General features: G+C 34.6%; 4 protein-coding genes across 5 annotated transcripts in view; 2 read left to right on the top strand and 2 right to left on the bottom strand.

Moving 5' to 3' along the window:
• Positions 1 to 17,597, top strand: part of Prp16 (pre-mRNA processing factor 16) — a 46,486-nt gene that overhangs the window by 27,331 nt on the left and 1,558 nt on the right. The window contains exons 10-12 of one of the 2 annotated variants that reach the window (XM_064357369.1): positions 6,853 to 7,659; positions 7,709 to 7,878; positions 16,297 to 16,652. The gene's annotated coding sequence lies outside the window, so the exon portion shown is untranslated. The remainder of the gene's footprint in view (positions 1 to 6,852; positions 7,660 to 7,708; positions 7,879 to 16,296; positions 16,653 to 17,597) is intronic. The other variant, XM_964523.5, reaches the window with a different exon arrangement.
• Y-3 (yellow-3) lies at positions 1,996 to 3,225 on the top strand. Its single transcript, NM_001168313.1, is given in 1 exon segment — positions 1,996 to 3,225. A coding segment is annotated over 1 exon segment (1,230 nt).
• Y-4 (yellow-4) lies at positions 6,736 to 7,973 on the bottom strand. Its single transcript, NM_001168314.1, is given in 1 exon segment — positions 6,736 to 7,973. A coding segment is annotated over 1 exon segment (1,161 nt). The 5' UTR covers positions 7,948 to 7,973; the 3' UTR covers positions 6,736 to 6,786.
• Y-5 (yellow-5) lies at positions 10,850 to 16,754 on the bottom strand. Its single transcript, NM_001172391.1, has 2 exons — positions 16,303 to 16,754; positions 10,850 to 11,579 (listed from the first exon to the last, which is right to left on the bottom strand). Exons 1-2 carry the CDS (start codon positions 16,752 to 16,754, stop codon positions 10,850 to 10,852), a joined length of 1,182 nt encoding a protein of 393 aa, NP_001165862.1.

A 17,597-nucleotide genomic window follows, 5' to 3' on the forward strand; every position in this document is an offset into this window, starting at 1 on the left:
AGAAGAAAGTTGTAGAGAATTAAATTTTCTACAAAAAAGTGTGCATGACCATATGTCTTTTTCAACCATTTTGTTCCCAAAGTCGTCTATAGACGCTCAAGCGGCTCAAGCGACGGATTTGTTTAATTTTAGCGGTGGTCAAGTACCGAAAAGTTAATATAAAGCTAAACGGTTGAAGATAGAAATATGGTATCGGACTTTTTTTATAGAAAATCTAATTCTCTGCAACTTCTTTTCTTACACTTTTATCGTATCTTTAACCTGATTCCCAGCGTTTTGATAAATATGTGACCTTTGCAAAAATATCAAGTGGAACGCAAATTGATAATTCTAAGCGATATTTTTTGTGCACCGTCGTATATTTATCAAAACGCTGCGAAAAGGGTTGAAAATACAAAAAAGGGAATTAGACAAATTTGTAGAAAATTAAATTTTCCTTAAACTTTCTGTTACTTGACCACCGGTAAAATGACACGAATCTCTCGCTTCAGCGTCTTTTAACGTCTTTAGGACGACAAAGATGTGTTCTCGCGTACTTTTTTTTAAAGGAAATTTAATTCTCTACAAATTTCTTCCTAAATATTTTTTCTTGTATCTTTAATCGCAATCGCAGCCTTTTGAAAAAATTGATGAAGCGCAAATTATAAGGTTTTTCACAAAAAAATTTAGTCGGCAGTCACACTTCTAGCAAACTCACCCATAAGTTTGCAAAAAATTAACTGCTTTCAATTCAATTGGTTTACACGTGGTTTGCATAAAGTACACGTGGTTTGCATAAAGTGTAAATCTTTGTGTTTTTGTGTTGGCGTATTGATACGAAAACTCCATATGAAAGCACAATAATTGAGAATATTGCTGCTCTAGAATCATAAATTTTAATTTCAAGAATGTGTGTCACTTCTAATTTAATTATAATTTCGTTACTTGTCACACAGTACACGGAAATTTAGCTGCTTGCGAAACTGACAGAGTTTCTGTTTATTTTACTCCATTTATTGTTGATTAAAATTATCGTAGTTAAGATTTTCGGTTGTGTTTAACCATACTTCCAATTGTGACATTTTGAACGATTTTGGTTTTATGATTTTGTTACAAATCTTATGAATATTACTGACATATCGATCTAGTTAGCTTGCAAGTTTAAGCTGGCATTTCAGGATTTATTATTAATTTCCCCAACTGCCTTATTTGCAGCTGAGCTTATTAAATGACCGAATTTTTAAATTTGTTGGACTTTCATTCGCATCGGTATAATTACAGAAAAGACCGATTGCATAAACCTAGTCATTACAACGCCTCGATTATTAAAAATTCGTACGTTTCTCTCGTACGTTCATCCATTTTTAAAATAGTTACCCACCTGTGTTTCACGATAGCCGTAATTCCTGTATTATTAATCACTGAACGAATTAATAGAAATGTCTTAAGGGGCTTTAGCCGGTGAAAGGAAGTCGCAGACAAACCGGAACGAAAAATTTTATGCGTTATTTTGAGCGACAAAAATAGGAATTTCTCACAATTATTAGAGAATGTTTCCACAGTAGCGCAAAAATGATGAATGTGTAAATGCGTATTGGCTTTTGTTGGATCATACTTAAAAACCGTTCGCATTATTTCCTGCTTCTCACCTTCCAGTCGGAAGCGATTACATCCGAGATGCCTCGGGAAAGTGTCGTGAGAAGTTATTCAAATGTCCGATCTTGTTTTACTTACGTAACCACGTATTAAATCACAACTTTTCCTCTCATTTGCGCGCACACAAATTTTTTTCAAATAATTTTCTCTTTTACTTTCGATAACTTTCACCGAACATCCCAAAATTGACCCATCGCGTGCCCATGACACGTACTAATCCACCTCTGGGCGATTTTTTCCCCAGATCATTGACCATGCAATCAAATTTGCCCCCTCTGACTTCCTCCCATCGAACCAACCCACGTTATAAATATATGTCAAAGCAAAAACGGCCAGTTTAGTGCAATCGCCAGCGTTGCAATGAACCCTCTGTGCGCCTATCTCGGGTACCTTTTCGTCAACTACTGTCTCAATGACAAGGTTCAAAACGAACCCATCAAGCCCATCAAGAACCAAACGTTCCAACTGGAGTACCAGTGGCACTACGTCAACTACACGTGGCCCACCTACGACGACTACAAAAAGGCGGTCATCAAGCGGAAGTACGTCCCGGAAAATGTCGCAATCACCGGAATCAAGTACCACAAAGGGGACCTTTACCTCGCGATGCCCCAAATCCGGAAGGGCGTTCCGGTAACCCTGGGTAAAATCTCCACCGAAAGCGCCCCCAAAAGCAACCCTCTGGTGCACCCCTACCCCAGCTGGGAGCACCAGCCCCGGAGCAAAGACTGCACGACTTTACAAAGCGTCCAGAACATGGAAATCGACAAAAGCGGGGTCATGTGGGTTCTGGACGGCTTCCGGATCAACAACAACACCAGATGCCCCCCAAAACTAGTCCTCTTCGACCTAAACAACGACGGAAAAGAGCTCCTCTCGTACATTTTCCCCAAGGATATTTGCTCGAGTCAAGGGGGGCACCTGAAGGACATTGTGATCGATAGCACAAACGACGGCTTCGCCTACATCACGGACAACAGTTTCCTGGACCCGGGCCTGATCGTCTACTCCAGGGGCCAAAACCGGGCCTGGAAACTGCGCGACCGCACGATGTTCGACGAAGAGGACGCGTCCGGTTTTGTCGTGGGGAATCTGACGTTCAAGGGGCTGGCGCCGCTGGACGGGATTGCCCTCTCTCCCATACACCCCAAGACCCGCAATCGCCTCTTGTTCTACTCTCCTCTAGCCGGGATGAACCTCTACGCCATCAAGAGCAAAGTCTTGAAGAGCGAACGGTTGATTAATAGTGGCGATTGGAGGAGGGCGATCAAGGTTGTGGGGAAGAAACAAAGTCAGAGCGATGGCTTGATCATGGACAACAAGGGGAATCTCTACTATACGCTGCCGCCCTTGTATGGGGTTGGGAAGTGGAACATGCACGAGGAGTTTTCCACGGCGAAAATCATGGCCGAGGATAAGAATATGGTCTGGACGGGGAGTTTCGCCTTTGACGAGTTTGGGAATTTGAGACTGTTGACCAACAATATAAATAAGTATATGGACGCGGGTTTCCCGCTGAAATTGAGCCAGGAAGTCATGTTCAAAATTTTCAAGTACTTCACGGGCACGAAGAGCTATTTAGAATCCTAAGTTATTTATTGTGATTTTTGTTGATTTGTTGTTATTAGGTTTAGAGTACACAAAGAGTAGGTAGGTTGAGACACTTTCGAGTCATTTTTTACACACTTATGTATATTTGATTGCCAAATATAATTTTATTTTCATACGTTTGTGGTTTAATTATTACAAATGTGTTCCCCTTTCGATTGTTTCAAATTGAATCGCGGTTTAAAGGATTTCGGGTTACTTTCATTACGTAAATTTGGTAATTAGACTGATAATTATTGATGTGACGAAATACAATATATTGGAGGAAATGAAGTCTGGGGCGTTATCGATAAGAAAGCAACCTCTTGGGTCAAGTTTGGAAAATTGGCGTAATGAGCTTGTAACTTTAATAATAAAAACACCCGTCTAAAAACCATGTTATTGAGTCATTTTTACAGCATATTCTTTAATAAAATTCAATCGTAAAAATAAAATTTTATTCTCTAAAAATGATTACTTTTTTAACGGATTTGAAAGCAAGTGATGATATTTTTGTCACTACGTGTATTGTAAGTAGTTAGCGGAGTGTAGATGGCTGGTAATTGATAACATTTGAGTACTAGTTACCCATATCGACTGTCACTTAGTACATTCCTATGAAAACAATAAATGTCACTTACATTCACAGTATCATATTTATTATGTTTATATAGCAACTTTCGTAGGTGACTAAAAAATTAGACGTGAAATAATATGCCGCTAATTTTGGTGTTAATTTAAAATTGATTAATGATAATAATCCTAGCAGAAAAAAATTAATAATGGCGACACGGTTTGTAAGAACTAGCTTTTCTCGGTGGAATAAATGTTATAACAACTTTACATTCCTTGTATCTTAGATAACTGTAACTGCAATTGATCAGAAAAAATAACGGTTTTGAGTGCTAGTGAATTTCACTAAGTCTTTCGACACTATTCAACATGATATTATGTTGACCATCTTAACTTACATCGGGTTATGTGATGAGGCCGTTGCATCAGAAAGTAGCATTTTGCACAATCGAAAACAGATAGTTAAAATAGGAGATCTCACGTTTGACTTTAGCGAACTTTGGTGATAATATTAAATATGGTGTCCCACAGGGTGCCATTCCCAGACCTCTCTTTTTTTTCTTTTATACAGAGTTTGTCAAGTTTTACACTTAGGCACTTTACACCTCTTAGAAGAGAGAAAAAAAATATGAAATAATTATTTTCCACTGCACTGATATCCAATTTGTCCAATAAAAAAAGAAAAAAAACATTTGGCCAAAAAATTACATTGGCTGTTTTTTACATCAGTGGATCGATAATGCGAAATAAAATTATTCTGCAAAAATGTTTTTATTAAAAAATTACATTAGATGTTCAAATTGATGACTATTTTGGTCTAAGCACAAATAAATTCTTCGTTTACAATTCGCATGAACCCTTGTCGCAAGATTTAAAGATTAATATTCCATTTGCAATAAACAGATAAAATAAATGTGAATCCGGGCCTGAAAAATTCTTACCAGCTTACCTTCAGACCCAACAATGATCGCGTGCCAATTTTACGACAAATGCAATAAATATTTGAAAACCACCATCCTGATAGAGACCTTTTGCGGAAGTGATTTACAATTCTACCAAAATTCATGGGAAAAAAGCTGCCTCAATATCAAAGCGCAAATTAAAAATCAACGACATATTTTTTCGAAAATTTAATTAGGCACTTTGATGCACTACCTCAAAATACACCTATAGACAAAAAATCGTTGACATTAGACTATAGTTAACTAAGCGAAAGAGAAAAAACACACCATTTAATTAAACATTTTAAAAATTGGTCAAAACGAATAAAACATCGCTCTTATCATACTTATGCCAACGTTCTCAGTTACTATACTCTTCTACTCTCCTGTTAATTTCTTAAATTCCGTCACATTCCTTAATTCCGATTAAATTCATTGAATAAGTTCGCTCTTGACCACAATTTACATCCTACAAAATCTCAGTTTATGCTTTGTGGAAACGTTAATGAAATTAACTATAATAAATCTAATTAACCACTTAACCAATTAATTATTTCCTCTCTTAAATGTTTTATTATCTTTATTATTATTATTATTATTATTATTATTATTATTATTATTATTATTATTATTATTATTATTTAAATAGATTGAACAAAATAATAATACCTTATCATAATATTATAAAAATATAATACAGTGTGTCTCAAAATTGTCGAATTCCGACTTCAGAGATTTGTAGAGTTTCACTTCACTAGTCCCAAATATACAAGGTGATTCTTAAATAAACCGACAAAGTTTTACCACAGCTTTCCAACGATAAGTAGAGACGATCTGTACCATATCTTTCGCAGGGGTAGAAACCCCTTAATCTGTGCTACTTACGACGCTCATGAGTTTAAATTAGTTGAATTGGAAAAAAATATGTCCGTTTTCATCAAGAAAATCCATAGTACATAAAAATCATTGTTGCATGATCAAGTACATTGTCATCAAATGATTATCAAGCTTTCCATTAACTGTGCTAATACTACTTACGAACACATCGGTGGCGTACGCTTTATCTCTAATATAACTTTAAAAAATATATTTCGAAAACGGTTACACAAGGAATTTTTTTACTCATTTCATTTGATACTACCATGGGTAGAATTTTGTTGGTCTATTTAAGAATCACGCTGTAGAAACCAAAAAAAATATTCGGGGCATCAAAGATACATTGGTTTGAAGACGGACTTTGCAGTTTTTTTCAAATGCATGCTAAAAAGTGTTTTTAGTATTTATTGTTATTTATAGTGTAGGTGTTTGTGGAAAATAATAATCTATAACAATTGCTTTACTTTGGGGTATTTTTGTAATTTTTCTTAAAAATGAAACGAAAAATTACAGGAATTCAATATTTTTTACTCTAAAATAAAGCTAATTTTTTGAGAAATCGTTTTACATTCATCTACACCATAAATAATAATAATCACTGAAACTTGTCGCCTGCATATTTGAAAAAAAACTCAATTCAAAGAGTGATTTTGAAATCAGTCGTGGATTTTTTTGGAAAGCCTCACAATGCCTGGTCTTGGAATTCGCCAATTTTGGGACACCCTGCATAGTGTTATTATAAAAATTCTTCAGTCCTGTTTAGCGAAATTTTTGGAAGGCATATAAGTTTCTAGTTTTTGTCTAATAGGGTAAGTGTTTACATCGTTCCTAACTACGCAAAAGTAGTAATCCGTCAGTAAAGGATAAACTCAGTAATCCTTAAATTTATTTATTTTGCTGGCGTGAGCTCAGCACTTAACATTGTATTTTCTAATAATATGTGAAAAACCGTGGAATAAACCAGTTTTTATAGCTCTTGATTTTTGCCTTATTACTTCGTTACTGTTTCGAGATTTTGGTCACTGCAGTAACTTTTTGCGGCACTGGCGACTTCCGGAGCGGAAACACGAACCATTATAAACAAATCAATATTTTATTAAGTACTCAAACAAAAGATCTTATAAACCGTAACCCCTTAAGTCGAAAAAAGTAATACAAAGTGCTGATAAAAACATTAAAACAAATAACTTTTTGTTCCTGTGAAAAATTTAAAAATCCTGAATTGAATTTTATCGTTTAGAACAAGCCTAACATTGGAATCTGCGAACTTGTGAATGGAATCAGCAAGCACATAGGTGTAACCCTGGTTGTCGAAAGCGAAACTATCAGGCCAAATCATCGTACTCCGGTTCTGGTACAAAATTTCGGGTGGTATTCCCCCAAGCACCTTCCATTTCCCTACTCCATAAAGTGGCAACAAACCGTAGTACAAATTCCCCAATTCGTCCATTGCCATCCCGTCACCTTGAGCCTGTTTATCCCCCAAATAGGTCACATTAGCCCTCCAATCGCCACTACTCAGTAAATCCTCCCGTTTCAAAATTTCGGTACTTATCCCAAAGACGCTAAATCCGACCAAGGAGCAGTACAGCAGCATCCGGGGGTTACGCCCCCGAGGGGTGAGCGCAATACCATTAATGGTCCCCAACTGTGTGAACACCATATCATCAACCACGAAATTCGCAGCTCGCATTTGCGGAAACATGGACCCGTCCCGGAATTTCCAAGCCCGGTTTTCCCGGACCGAGAACACAATTAATCCGGGGTCGATGAAACTGGCATCTGTTATGTACACATAGCCACTATCATCGACGACGATATCGTTGAAAAAACCGCCCCTCCGGAGCCCGATTGTTTTCGGGAATGTGAAACTCCGGATGCGGCGGTGTGTCTTTAAGTCGTAACAAATGAGTTTAGTGGGACACGTGGTGGCCGGAGTCAACCGGAAGCCGTCCAGTACCCACAGGACCCCATTCCGGTCAATTTCGAAGCTTTGCACCGCCTTGACCCCCTCACATGTGGGGTCGGTGTTGGATTTCCAGTCCGGGTAAGGGGTCAAAAGTGGGTTTGTTTGTGACTCATTGGCGGAAATGTAGGCCAGAGTGACCGGAACTCCGGGCCGGAATTTGGGCAAAGCGATGTACCACCGACTCCGGTAGAATTTGATTCCGGTCATGGCGACGTGCTCCGGGATGTACTGGCGAGATTTGATGGCTTCTGCGTAGACGATGGAACTTTCCCAAGTGAAATTGATGTAGGACCATTGGTGAGTAATTTCAAATGTTACACTTTCGGTCACCGAACTTGAAATTGTTAATATGAGGAAAAAAAGCATGTTTTTGTACGTTCATCCAGAAATTGTACAATAAAACGAATGGCCGTTTTAAACAATTGGCTACTTGTTTGTTTACCTTTTGGAAAATACAAATTGTGTCGATAATACCTTTTTCCAAGTCAATTGCGCCAAGGAATTAGTTTTGAATTTTAGATAAAGTGGTAAAGTGCAGTGGCGGCCATTTGGTGTTTAATTGGGCTGATAATATTACGTTTTTTATATAAATTACGCCGTAGAGTTAAAAACATAGAAAATCTTAATCCGTATTCCTTTTCCATATAAATATTAATATTGGGCGGTAGACAATTTTTAAATTTGATGTTTTTTTTATGAAAATCCTTTTTTCGAAAACTATTCAGCCCATGATTTTACGGCAAAAGAACTATGTTTAAAGCATCTTGTTTCAAACTTAATCAAAAAACGCTTTTAGACTCTCTAGAATTCTTAAATATGCAAAAAAACCACAGTTAGTTTGATTTTTAAATCTTGATTTTTTAAATTTTTGTCGAGATTTTGGTCGATTTCCGGTATTATTTATCGAGTAACACTTGTTAGCCATAACAACATTAGTATCATTGGAAGGATTTTTTAATTAAACTAGTTTAGGTACAGCTAGGATACTCGTATCTGTTGCCTGATTTTTTACTGCTGTTAAATAATTTTTAGACGCTTATTTCAAAACTGCAAACAGAATTTTTCTATCAGCTCTAGTTTTTGAAATATAAAAAACTCAAGTTAGCATTTCTTTAAAAAAAGGTAACTCATATTAGTATTCATTGAGACAAGTGAACATAGCTTTTTTAGTAATTTACTTCTCTGTTGTCTCAGATTTTTTACTGTTGTTGAGTAACTGAATTCAAAACATTTTCTACCAGATAAATTTTTTGAGATATAGATTACTCAATTAACACTTTCTGCAGTGCTCATAAGCCAAATTTAGACGTCATATTTGAAATCTACACTCCAAAAGTATAGAAATTTGTGATAGAATCAACTGTTAAATTTGCGGCAATAGACAAAAAGTGTTATCTATCTTTTAAATAAAGATCATTGTTCTCAGGGTAATAAATTTCCTGAAAAAAGTTAGATATTATCGAATAAATAAAACCTACAGAAACTTGAAAAAAGTTTCAAACAATTGTGGCCAAAATAAAATTTCATACCTAATGGGACAATTTTTTTTTTGTTGGTTAACATGTTCTCTAAGAGATCCTTAAATTCAGAGCATCGGGAAATTAAATACCTGAGGAAATTCATCTTACTCTTGATTAGAAATCTTTCTTCGTCCAGATCTAGGATATCTATCTATTACTCTAAGGGCCGATTTACAGTACTAATTGCAGTCAGATTTCAATTTGGGTTTAACTTGACATTTGCCAATGCATTTTAAAATTATGGCGACTTACAATAATGTTGAATTAGTTTAATTCGGAATTAAAGTTTAATTTCGCTTTCTATAAACTAACCTTTAGTTATTTTTGTTTTTTTTTTAATATCAAAGATGGAACAGTTAGCGATATTTTAGCGGAGAGCAATCCGCCTTATTGACTTTCCTTCCTATAAGCTTTTAGAATTATTCCCACTTTATCCAAATTGCAAATGTGGACCGTGATTGCTTTGTATTTTTTTTTATTCTGTTTTTGATGATGCTTTTTATTTTATCGTTTGGGGTTGTTTACTAGTTTTATATTTTCCAATAAAAATTATAACTATTTATAACCTTTAAATCCGCTATTCAAATGCCAAATATACTTAACTTTTTTCAATCAGTTTAGTTTTCCAAACAATTATTGAAGCAAAATGTGGTAAAATTTATGTGTTGATAACTTGAAAACTATTATCAATTTTGCAATTTTCTCGACGCCAATCAATTTCCCGGATTATTTTACATAGGTCTACATCAAAGTAATGCCATTTTTTCGAAAAGTTTTGTCGTAATTAAGAAAATGAAAAAAATTAAAAATTCTTGAAAGAGTTTCAAAATCGATTGAAACCTCTGATCTAATAGATTATGATGTACACTTTACGATGGAATAAGACGTTTTATCTTAGCTCTTTAGTTATACGTGCTAATCGGCGTTTAAAAACGATTATTTTTTTTAATCGTTTTGAAAATGTCATTCTGTAAAGTTTTGTGAGTCTGTTCTAAAAATGGCACTAGATATTTTTCGCTCCAATAGTTTCGCCGTAACCGGCGCTTGAAAGTGAAAAAATAAAATTTCAATGTGTTTTTTTACGTTTTTTTCGGAAATTCTAGACTTACATCAAAACAGAATACATCCTGAAAACTTTGAGCCGTTCTGGGCAACGCCTTAAATTACAGAGGCACTGTTAGTTTTTCAAAAAAATTCATAACTCGAAAACAAAAGCTCTTAAAGTAAAACGGTTTGTCCAGATGACTTCTACTATTCATTTCACTACTAGTATTTTCTAAAATTTGAATTTTTGGATTTTTTGCCTAAAATTGATACGTGTACAAACCTACTTTCTCTCGGAAACTCAAATTTTAAATTAAAATCTTAAATTCAGTTTGTTGTTTCAAATAATTGAAACACCCACTTCGTACGTTTAGTTATTTTTCTCGATTTTTTTATTTTGGAAACCATTTGTTAGAAAGGATTAAAAACATTTAAGTCAAATCAACGTTTTATTAACTTGTTCTACACCAAAAAAAATTGTTATAAACCTTAACACCCTACCAATACTGAACAGTGAACACAAAATTGAAAATAAATTATTAGTCGTAACAACAACATTAAGGCCCAGTTTCTGGAACATATTTATCGTAGAGATAAATTTAAACCTCAGTTAAAACATAGCAACGCCAATCAGACACGCGCTACCTTAGCAACTATCAGAGAGATAAAATTTAACTGAAGTTTAATCGTACCAGAAATCGGGCCTAAAACAAATAACTTTGCGATCCGGTAAAGAATCGGAAAATCCTAAACTTGATTTCATCGTTCAGGACAAGCCTAAAATTGATATCTCCGAACTTGTTGATAGTGTTAGCAAGCACATAGGTGTAACCCTGGTTGTCGAACGCGAAACTATCAGGCCAGATCACCGTGCTCCGATTCTGGTACAAAATCTCGGGTGGGGTTCCCCCAAACACATCCCATTTCCCCACTGCATAAAGCGGCAACAAACCATAGTACAAATTCCCGAAATTGTCCATCGCCATCCCGTCGCCTTGCGCCTGTTTATCCCCCAAATAGGTGACATAAGCCCTCCAGTCGCCGGTACTCAACAAATCTTCGCGTTTCAAAACCTCGGTACTTATCCCAAAGACGCTAAATCCGGTCAAGGAGCAATACAGCAGCACCCGGGGGTTGCTCCCCCGAGGGGTTAGCGCAATCCCGTCGATGGGGGCCAACGCCCGGAACGGCCAGTCATCCACCACGAAATTCGCAGCTTCAATTTGCGGAAACATGGACGCGTCCCGGAATTTCCAAGCCCGGTTTTCCCGGACCGAAAAAACGATTAGTCCGGGGTCGATTGCGCTGTTGTCGGTGATGTAGGCGTAGCCAGTGTCGTCCACGACGATGTCGTTCAGAAAACCGCCCCTCCGGAGCCCGATTGTTTCCGGGAAGGTGTAACTCCGGATGCGGCGGTGTGTGTTTAAGTCATACCTATGGGTATCTAAAGATTAGAATACGTTATGTCGCTAAATATTAAAATGTTTTTGTATTTAAACAACGCTTAAACAACAAACAAAAAAGGATTGGGGGGATTTACCTGGCACTAAATTATGAATAGTAATAAATAATGCTAATGTTAATTATTTTTTCACTTACATTATCGATATTTTTTATTATAATTCACACTATAAAATATAATGTTCCTGATACTAGAATTAACAATTTTTTTAATTTTAGAATTAACTTTAAGAAAAGTACTTTTTTTGTTTCTATTTTTTTACCTCTGGCTCGTAGCTCGTAGCTCGTAGCTCAAGCTAGATTTGTTGAGGAGTAAAATTTCATATTTCAAATAAAAACAGGTCCATTGGGATCACGAGAGGGAAGTAGGTCTTGTACTCTGGTCGCTAGTCACCCTATTTTAAAATTTTAAAGAGCGTCCCCTACTTTTTTAGGAAGGAAGGGAAATTTTTAAGAGACGTCTACAAGCAGACTTACACGTTTAAATTACTGGAAAACTTACCACTTTCGTGGAAATTCATCTAAACTACAGGGTGCTTAAAAACTGGCGCACCAACTCGTTATTGAGAAGCAAGTGCAGATTACGGAAAAAATGTTGAAAAAATTCCCAAAGTCATATTTTAAAAAATCTGGAGCTACAAACTTATTGTGTTAACTTCTTTGGTTTTCATTATTTTTTTATGTTTTTATGTTTCATACCAGGTAATCGTTCCGTAACAAAAGAATGAATAATTATTTTTAAATTTACTATCATATTTTAGCAGTTTTTTTAATTTAAAAAAATTAAAATTCATCAAAAAAATCACAATGTGTAGATGTGCCAACACTGGGAATTATTTCCTAGGAAACCGTTTCAAAAATTTTTTTTTTTATTGTTGCTCAAATTCTATTGCGATCATGACTGTTAGACAACGTTGCCACATATCATTTATCTAAAATTCGTTATTTATCAATAACTTTAATACAAAGAATTTTTTTACTATTTTTACCTTTATATGTAACCAGTTCTCTACCACACACCATTGAGTTTTTGAGCACGCTGTATAAACAAAGAAAATTTTAAACTACAGCGTGCTCAAAAACTGGCGCACCAACTCAATGGTGTGTGGTAGAAAAGTGGTTACATATAAAGGTAAAAATAGTAAAAAAATTCTTTGTATTAAAGTTATTGATAAATAACAAATTTTAGGTAAATGATGTGTGGCAACGTTGTCTAACAGTCATGATCGCAATAGAATTTGAGCAACAATAAAAATAAATTATTTTTGAAACGGTTTCCTAGGAAATAATTCCCAGTGTTGGCACATCTACACATTGTGATTTTTTGGATAAATTTTAATTTTTTTAAATTAAAAAAACTGCTAAAATCTGATAGTAAATTTAAAAATAATTATTCATCGTTTTGTTACGGAACGATTACCTGGTATGAAACATAAAAACATAAGAAAATAATGAAAGCTAAAGAAGTTAACACAATAAGTTTGTAGCTCCAGATTTTTTTAAATATGACTTTAGGAATTTTTTCAACATTTTTCCCGTAATCTGCACTTGCTTCTCAATAACGTACCACTGAGTTGGTGCGCCAGTTTTTGAGCACCCTGTATATTGAAAATAGTGTTATCAAGCACGTTTTTGAACTAAAACTCAGTTGATTTCGCTAAACCGAATAAAACATTTGTTAAATTTGACATTTACTAGGGGCTTAGTAAGTTGTAGGGCCAGAAATGCAGTTATTTCAAAGAATTTCAGAAATAAGCCGATTAAGCTTCATTCTGCATTTTCGAGGCGGCTAAAATAATCATTATCGAGGGTTTTCTGCTAAAATAATCATTCTTTTATTTATTAACAACCGGGCCTATTACTAAATTGCATAAAAAAAACCTTTTCTGCAGGGAATAAGGGAATCTATGAAACTAAGAGCTTTTAAAAAACGAGTGACACATTCTTGGCCTGTTTTTTGAAAAAATAATTTTGGTCGAAATCTAAGAGCCATTTATGTGATTTACAGTGATTTTAAAAATTCATCTCGGTCAAAAATTGAATTAACTCATGAAAATTTTCGAGCTATGATTTTTTCACAATTTGATGCATCCACTTTTTGTTTCAAAAATAATTGTTGGAATTAGTGCCTTTTAAATTAGTAGAATTTTAAAACGATTGTTCAACAATAAAAATGTAAGATATTTTTGTGCCCGTTCGTCATCAGTTTTTATTTCTTTTTCCTGCTCGTATTTTAATTTTTAGAAATGTGGCTCCAATTGTAGCTTGCAAACAGTTTGATTGGAAAAATTCACTCTAGTCAAACTATTCATAAAAACTGAAAATAAAATCTAAATATTTGTGCAAAGTGTCCCGTCCGGTAAAATGCAATGGCTGTTACATCTCCTTTTACAAAGGTCCAAAACTTTAACACATAATACATTCAACAGAAGGTGTTTGCTCTTATTAGAGGAATCATTATACCCCACTCTCCTCTACACATTTGAACAAAACATTGTACAGCCACTTTTTTTTGAGAATTTAATGTATTAAATTAATAATGTAGTCGCCGTTTTTTCACTATTTGCTAGAGTGATCGAGAACATGCCACTCATTTTTTTGAAAACTTCTAGTTTCGGAGATTCCCCATTTTTACGAAAATTACACATTTTTTTTCCTTTTATAATTAAATCACGCTTATCGAAAGTAGCTTTACTAGGGAGTCAGAATAAATTAACAAACATTTGACCGAACGTGTTACCAAACAAAATTGCCAATGGCAACAGACGAAGCGCAAATAAATATTTTTTTCTAATTTTAGTCGTCAACTTTTCTCAACCTATTAAGAGTGTAAAGCTTAACATATACATATTTCACCATTTTTTCCGGAATTAATTGATTTAAATTAATTTAAATAATCTGTACTTTTTTTTGGTACAAAAAATTGAGCCATTTTTTATGCGCTTCGCTGTTAATAAACAGGGTCAGTCTAAAAATTTATTTTAGTTGAGTTTCAAAAAAATTGTAATCACACAGAAACGTGGCGTTTAATTCATTCATTATGCATGGGAATTATTTCAGAATTATTTTACAATTTCGCATAATTGAAAGTAATTAATTAGTATTATAAAGTCACTGAAAAGTATAGTTTTTTTATTATTTCTAATGACATTCTGAAACAATTGAATTTTCGTCGGAAATTATTTTTTCTGTTTTCGTCACCATAGTTCACAGTGCCTATAATAAGCTGTATTTTACAACCATATGATCTTCTAACACAGCTTTTTTGTTTACTTGTACAGGTTGAATAAGTACAATCGATGGACATAAAAAACTGGTAAATCGAAAAGTGTTGCTCATTGTGTATCAAAATTTGAATTGTCATTGAAGACAAAAACTGTCAGAAATTTAACAATAGTCTCTGTAGCTCTTTGAACTTAAGTAGCTGATAAAGCAACTGTATTAACTGTGTTTAATCTTTGTAAATGTAGAGAACATTAGAGAACTGAAATTAATGTTCTTCACCACATGTCATTAGTAGTCACAATTTTTATAACTTTACTCGATATAAAATTGTGATTTTGTGACTTATACAATTGTCGTGCTGGTACTAGTTTTATATCCACCGCATAAAAAAGGTGTCAGCATTTTTGTGATTTCTAATTTTTTTTCTTTTTTTTTTCTTTAGCAACCGCTTCAATGGTTGCTCTTTTATCATTGCCCAAGAGATGGACCGAAATCACCTTATCGTATTATTTTAAAAACAGTGACTATTTATAAATTAATTCAGATGTACAGGGCGTCTCAAGTGTTTTGGATTGATCAAAAAAATATTTCTTCTTGAGTAAAAAATGAATTAAGGTAGTTGGTGCCTAAATTCACTTTCTTAAGATTTTTTTTTAATTCTAATAAATCTAAATATAATCATATTGTTCAAAGAATTCCGCATCGACAGTGGTTTCGGAGATATTGAATTTTAAAAATTGGATTTTTTACTCTTATTTACAATACGGTATATGGAGAATTGTTTTTTTTTTACTTTTCTTGATATATGGTATAAAAAATAGATATATCCTCATTACTTAAATGACCACACAGTTTTTGTGGTAAATTGTGAATTTTGTATTTTTCGATGGTTATATTAATTTATTATATTTTGAAAAATTTAGCATAAAGACCACATTACACTGCATCCCTCTGGCTTCAACCAATGCCAAAAATAAATCATATTATTATCATCATTATCATTAACACTATTCCAGCGAATACTTGAAAATTCTCTTAAATTTGCCGAAACTTTACCAAAAGTTGAATAACACTTTTTTTCATAAGAACACTTTGTATTTATTTTGTTTTCACATGTCATAACATTTTTGATAAGCTTTTTATTGATGTGCCGTTTGTTTACCAATTTAAAAATATTTCGTAAAATTTAGAAAAATTCGTAAAAAATTGACATACATAGCATAGAGAAATAAAATATTTAGAGCCTGTTTACAGAACAATTTAATCGCAATTAAAATTTAATTTGTAATTAACTTGACGTTTGTCAGTGCAAAATAAATGGCAGCTTAATTCGAATTAGTTTAATCTTGATTTAAATTTTAATTTCACTTTTCGTAAACCGACTCCTCTTAATTTCAAACACTAATGCCTGCGTGATTTCCAATTTTTGAGATGCCGTAAAACTATTTTTAGCATTTTTTTGTAGTCATACCAAATTAGTTTAGTGGGGCAGGCGGTGGCCGGAGTCACCCGGAACCCATCCAACACCCACATCACCCCGCTCCGGTCAATTTCCATGCTTTGCACCGCCTTGATCCCCTCACACGTGGGGTCGGTGTTGGAGTCCCAGTCCGGGTAAGGGGTCAAGAGTGGGTTAATCGGCGCCTCATCGGCGAAAAAGTAGGCGAGAGTGACCGGAACTCCGGGCCGGAATTTGGGCAGCGCGATGTACCACCGGTTCCGGTAGAATTTGATTCCGGTCATGGCGACGTTCTCCGGGATGTAGTCACCGGAGTCGATGGCCTCCTCGTATGTGATGGAACTTTCCCAAGTGAAATTGATGTAAGACCATTGGTGGGTGATCTCGAAGGTCGGGGCAATGACACTTTCTTCCAAGGTGGTGCAGCGCGAACTTGAAAATGTTAGGAGGAAGAAAAAAAGCATTTTTGCACACTAGTCACTCGCATTCACACAATGGAATGGTGTGATTTGACTGAGAGGTTTTATTAAATTGCCGACGTGTTACGTTATACCAATAATTTAAATTTTCCGTCTGAAAGTCTCTGAACTTTGGCGAATTGCACCACCGGACTTGAGCAATGAAAGTTTATTTATTTTGTTTTACTATCTTATTAGTTAGTTTTAGACATGACTCACTCAATTAATTATTAATATAATTGGAATTAAAAATCGAATAACGACAGATTGGCACGAAAAGAAGTGGTTTCAAGTACCAAATGTTTCATACAACTAGAGACGTATTAGTCAACTTTTGTGTTCCAGTTGCAAAACGATCAAATTACGAAAAAGGCGCTTTGGCTAAAAAAATAACTACGTGAAGGTTGCTAATGTGATACATGGTATAGTTTTTCATTCATTGCATGAAAAAGTTACTCAACTTTATAAAATTGTGAATGGAAACGATATTGATTGACAGAATGATCGAGTCATTAAGTACATTATTAAAATAAGAAAGAGACAAATGTTTTACTTTTACTTAAATTCATTTATATTTAAAGACACTCTATGCAGAATGTGTAATGTAGTTAAGTTGTTGTAATTACTGCGTTTATGCAAGCGGTATTTTCTACAATTACTTATTCAAGTGAATGAAAGTTTTTAGATGCATTTTGAGAAATGCGAATTGTGGAGTTAATGACCGTCGGTTTTGTGTTGTCATTATGACAAGTAAAAAATGGAAAATATGACAAAATAAAGTACACAATACTCATTTGCTAAGCCTTTTTGGTCCATTGGTGCTTTAGGTCTCAGCTCGGCAAAAACACA

Source organism: Tribolium castaneum, chromosome 1 (assembly GCF_031307605.1).
Source record: "Tribolium castaneum strain GA2 chromosome 1, icTriCast1.1, whole genome shotgun sequence".
In the NCBI taxonomy this organism is placed as follows: Eukaryota; Metazoa; Arthropoda; class Insecta; order Coleoptera; family Tenebrionidae; genus Tribolium; species Tribolium castaneum.

Bases quoted from the DNA above. Each gene is read 5' to 3' on its own strand.
- Y-5 (NM_001172391.1), bottom strand. From the start codon at position 16,754: ATGCTTTTTTTCTTCCTCCTAACATTTTCAAGTTCGCGCTGCACCACC. The intron at 11,580-16,302 runs GTATGACTACAA...AGATACCCATAG, and splicing joins TGCCCCACTAAACTAATTTG to GTATGACTTAAACACACACC.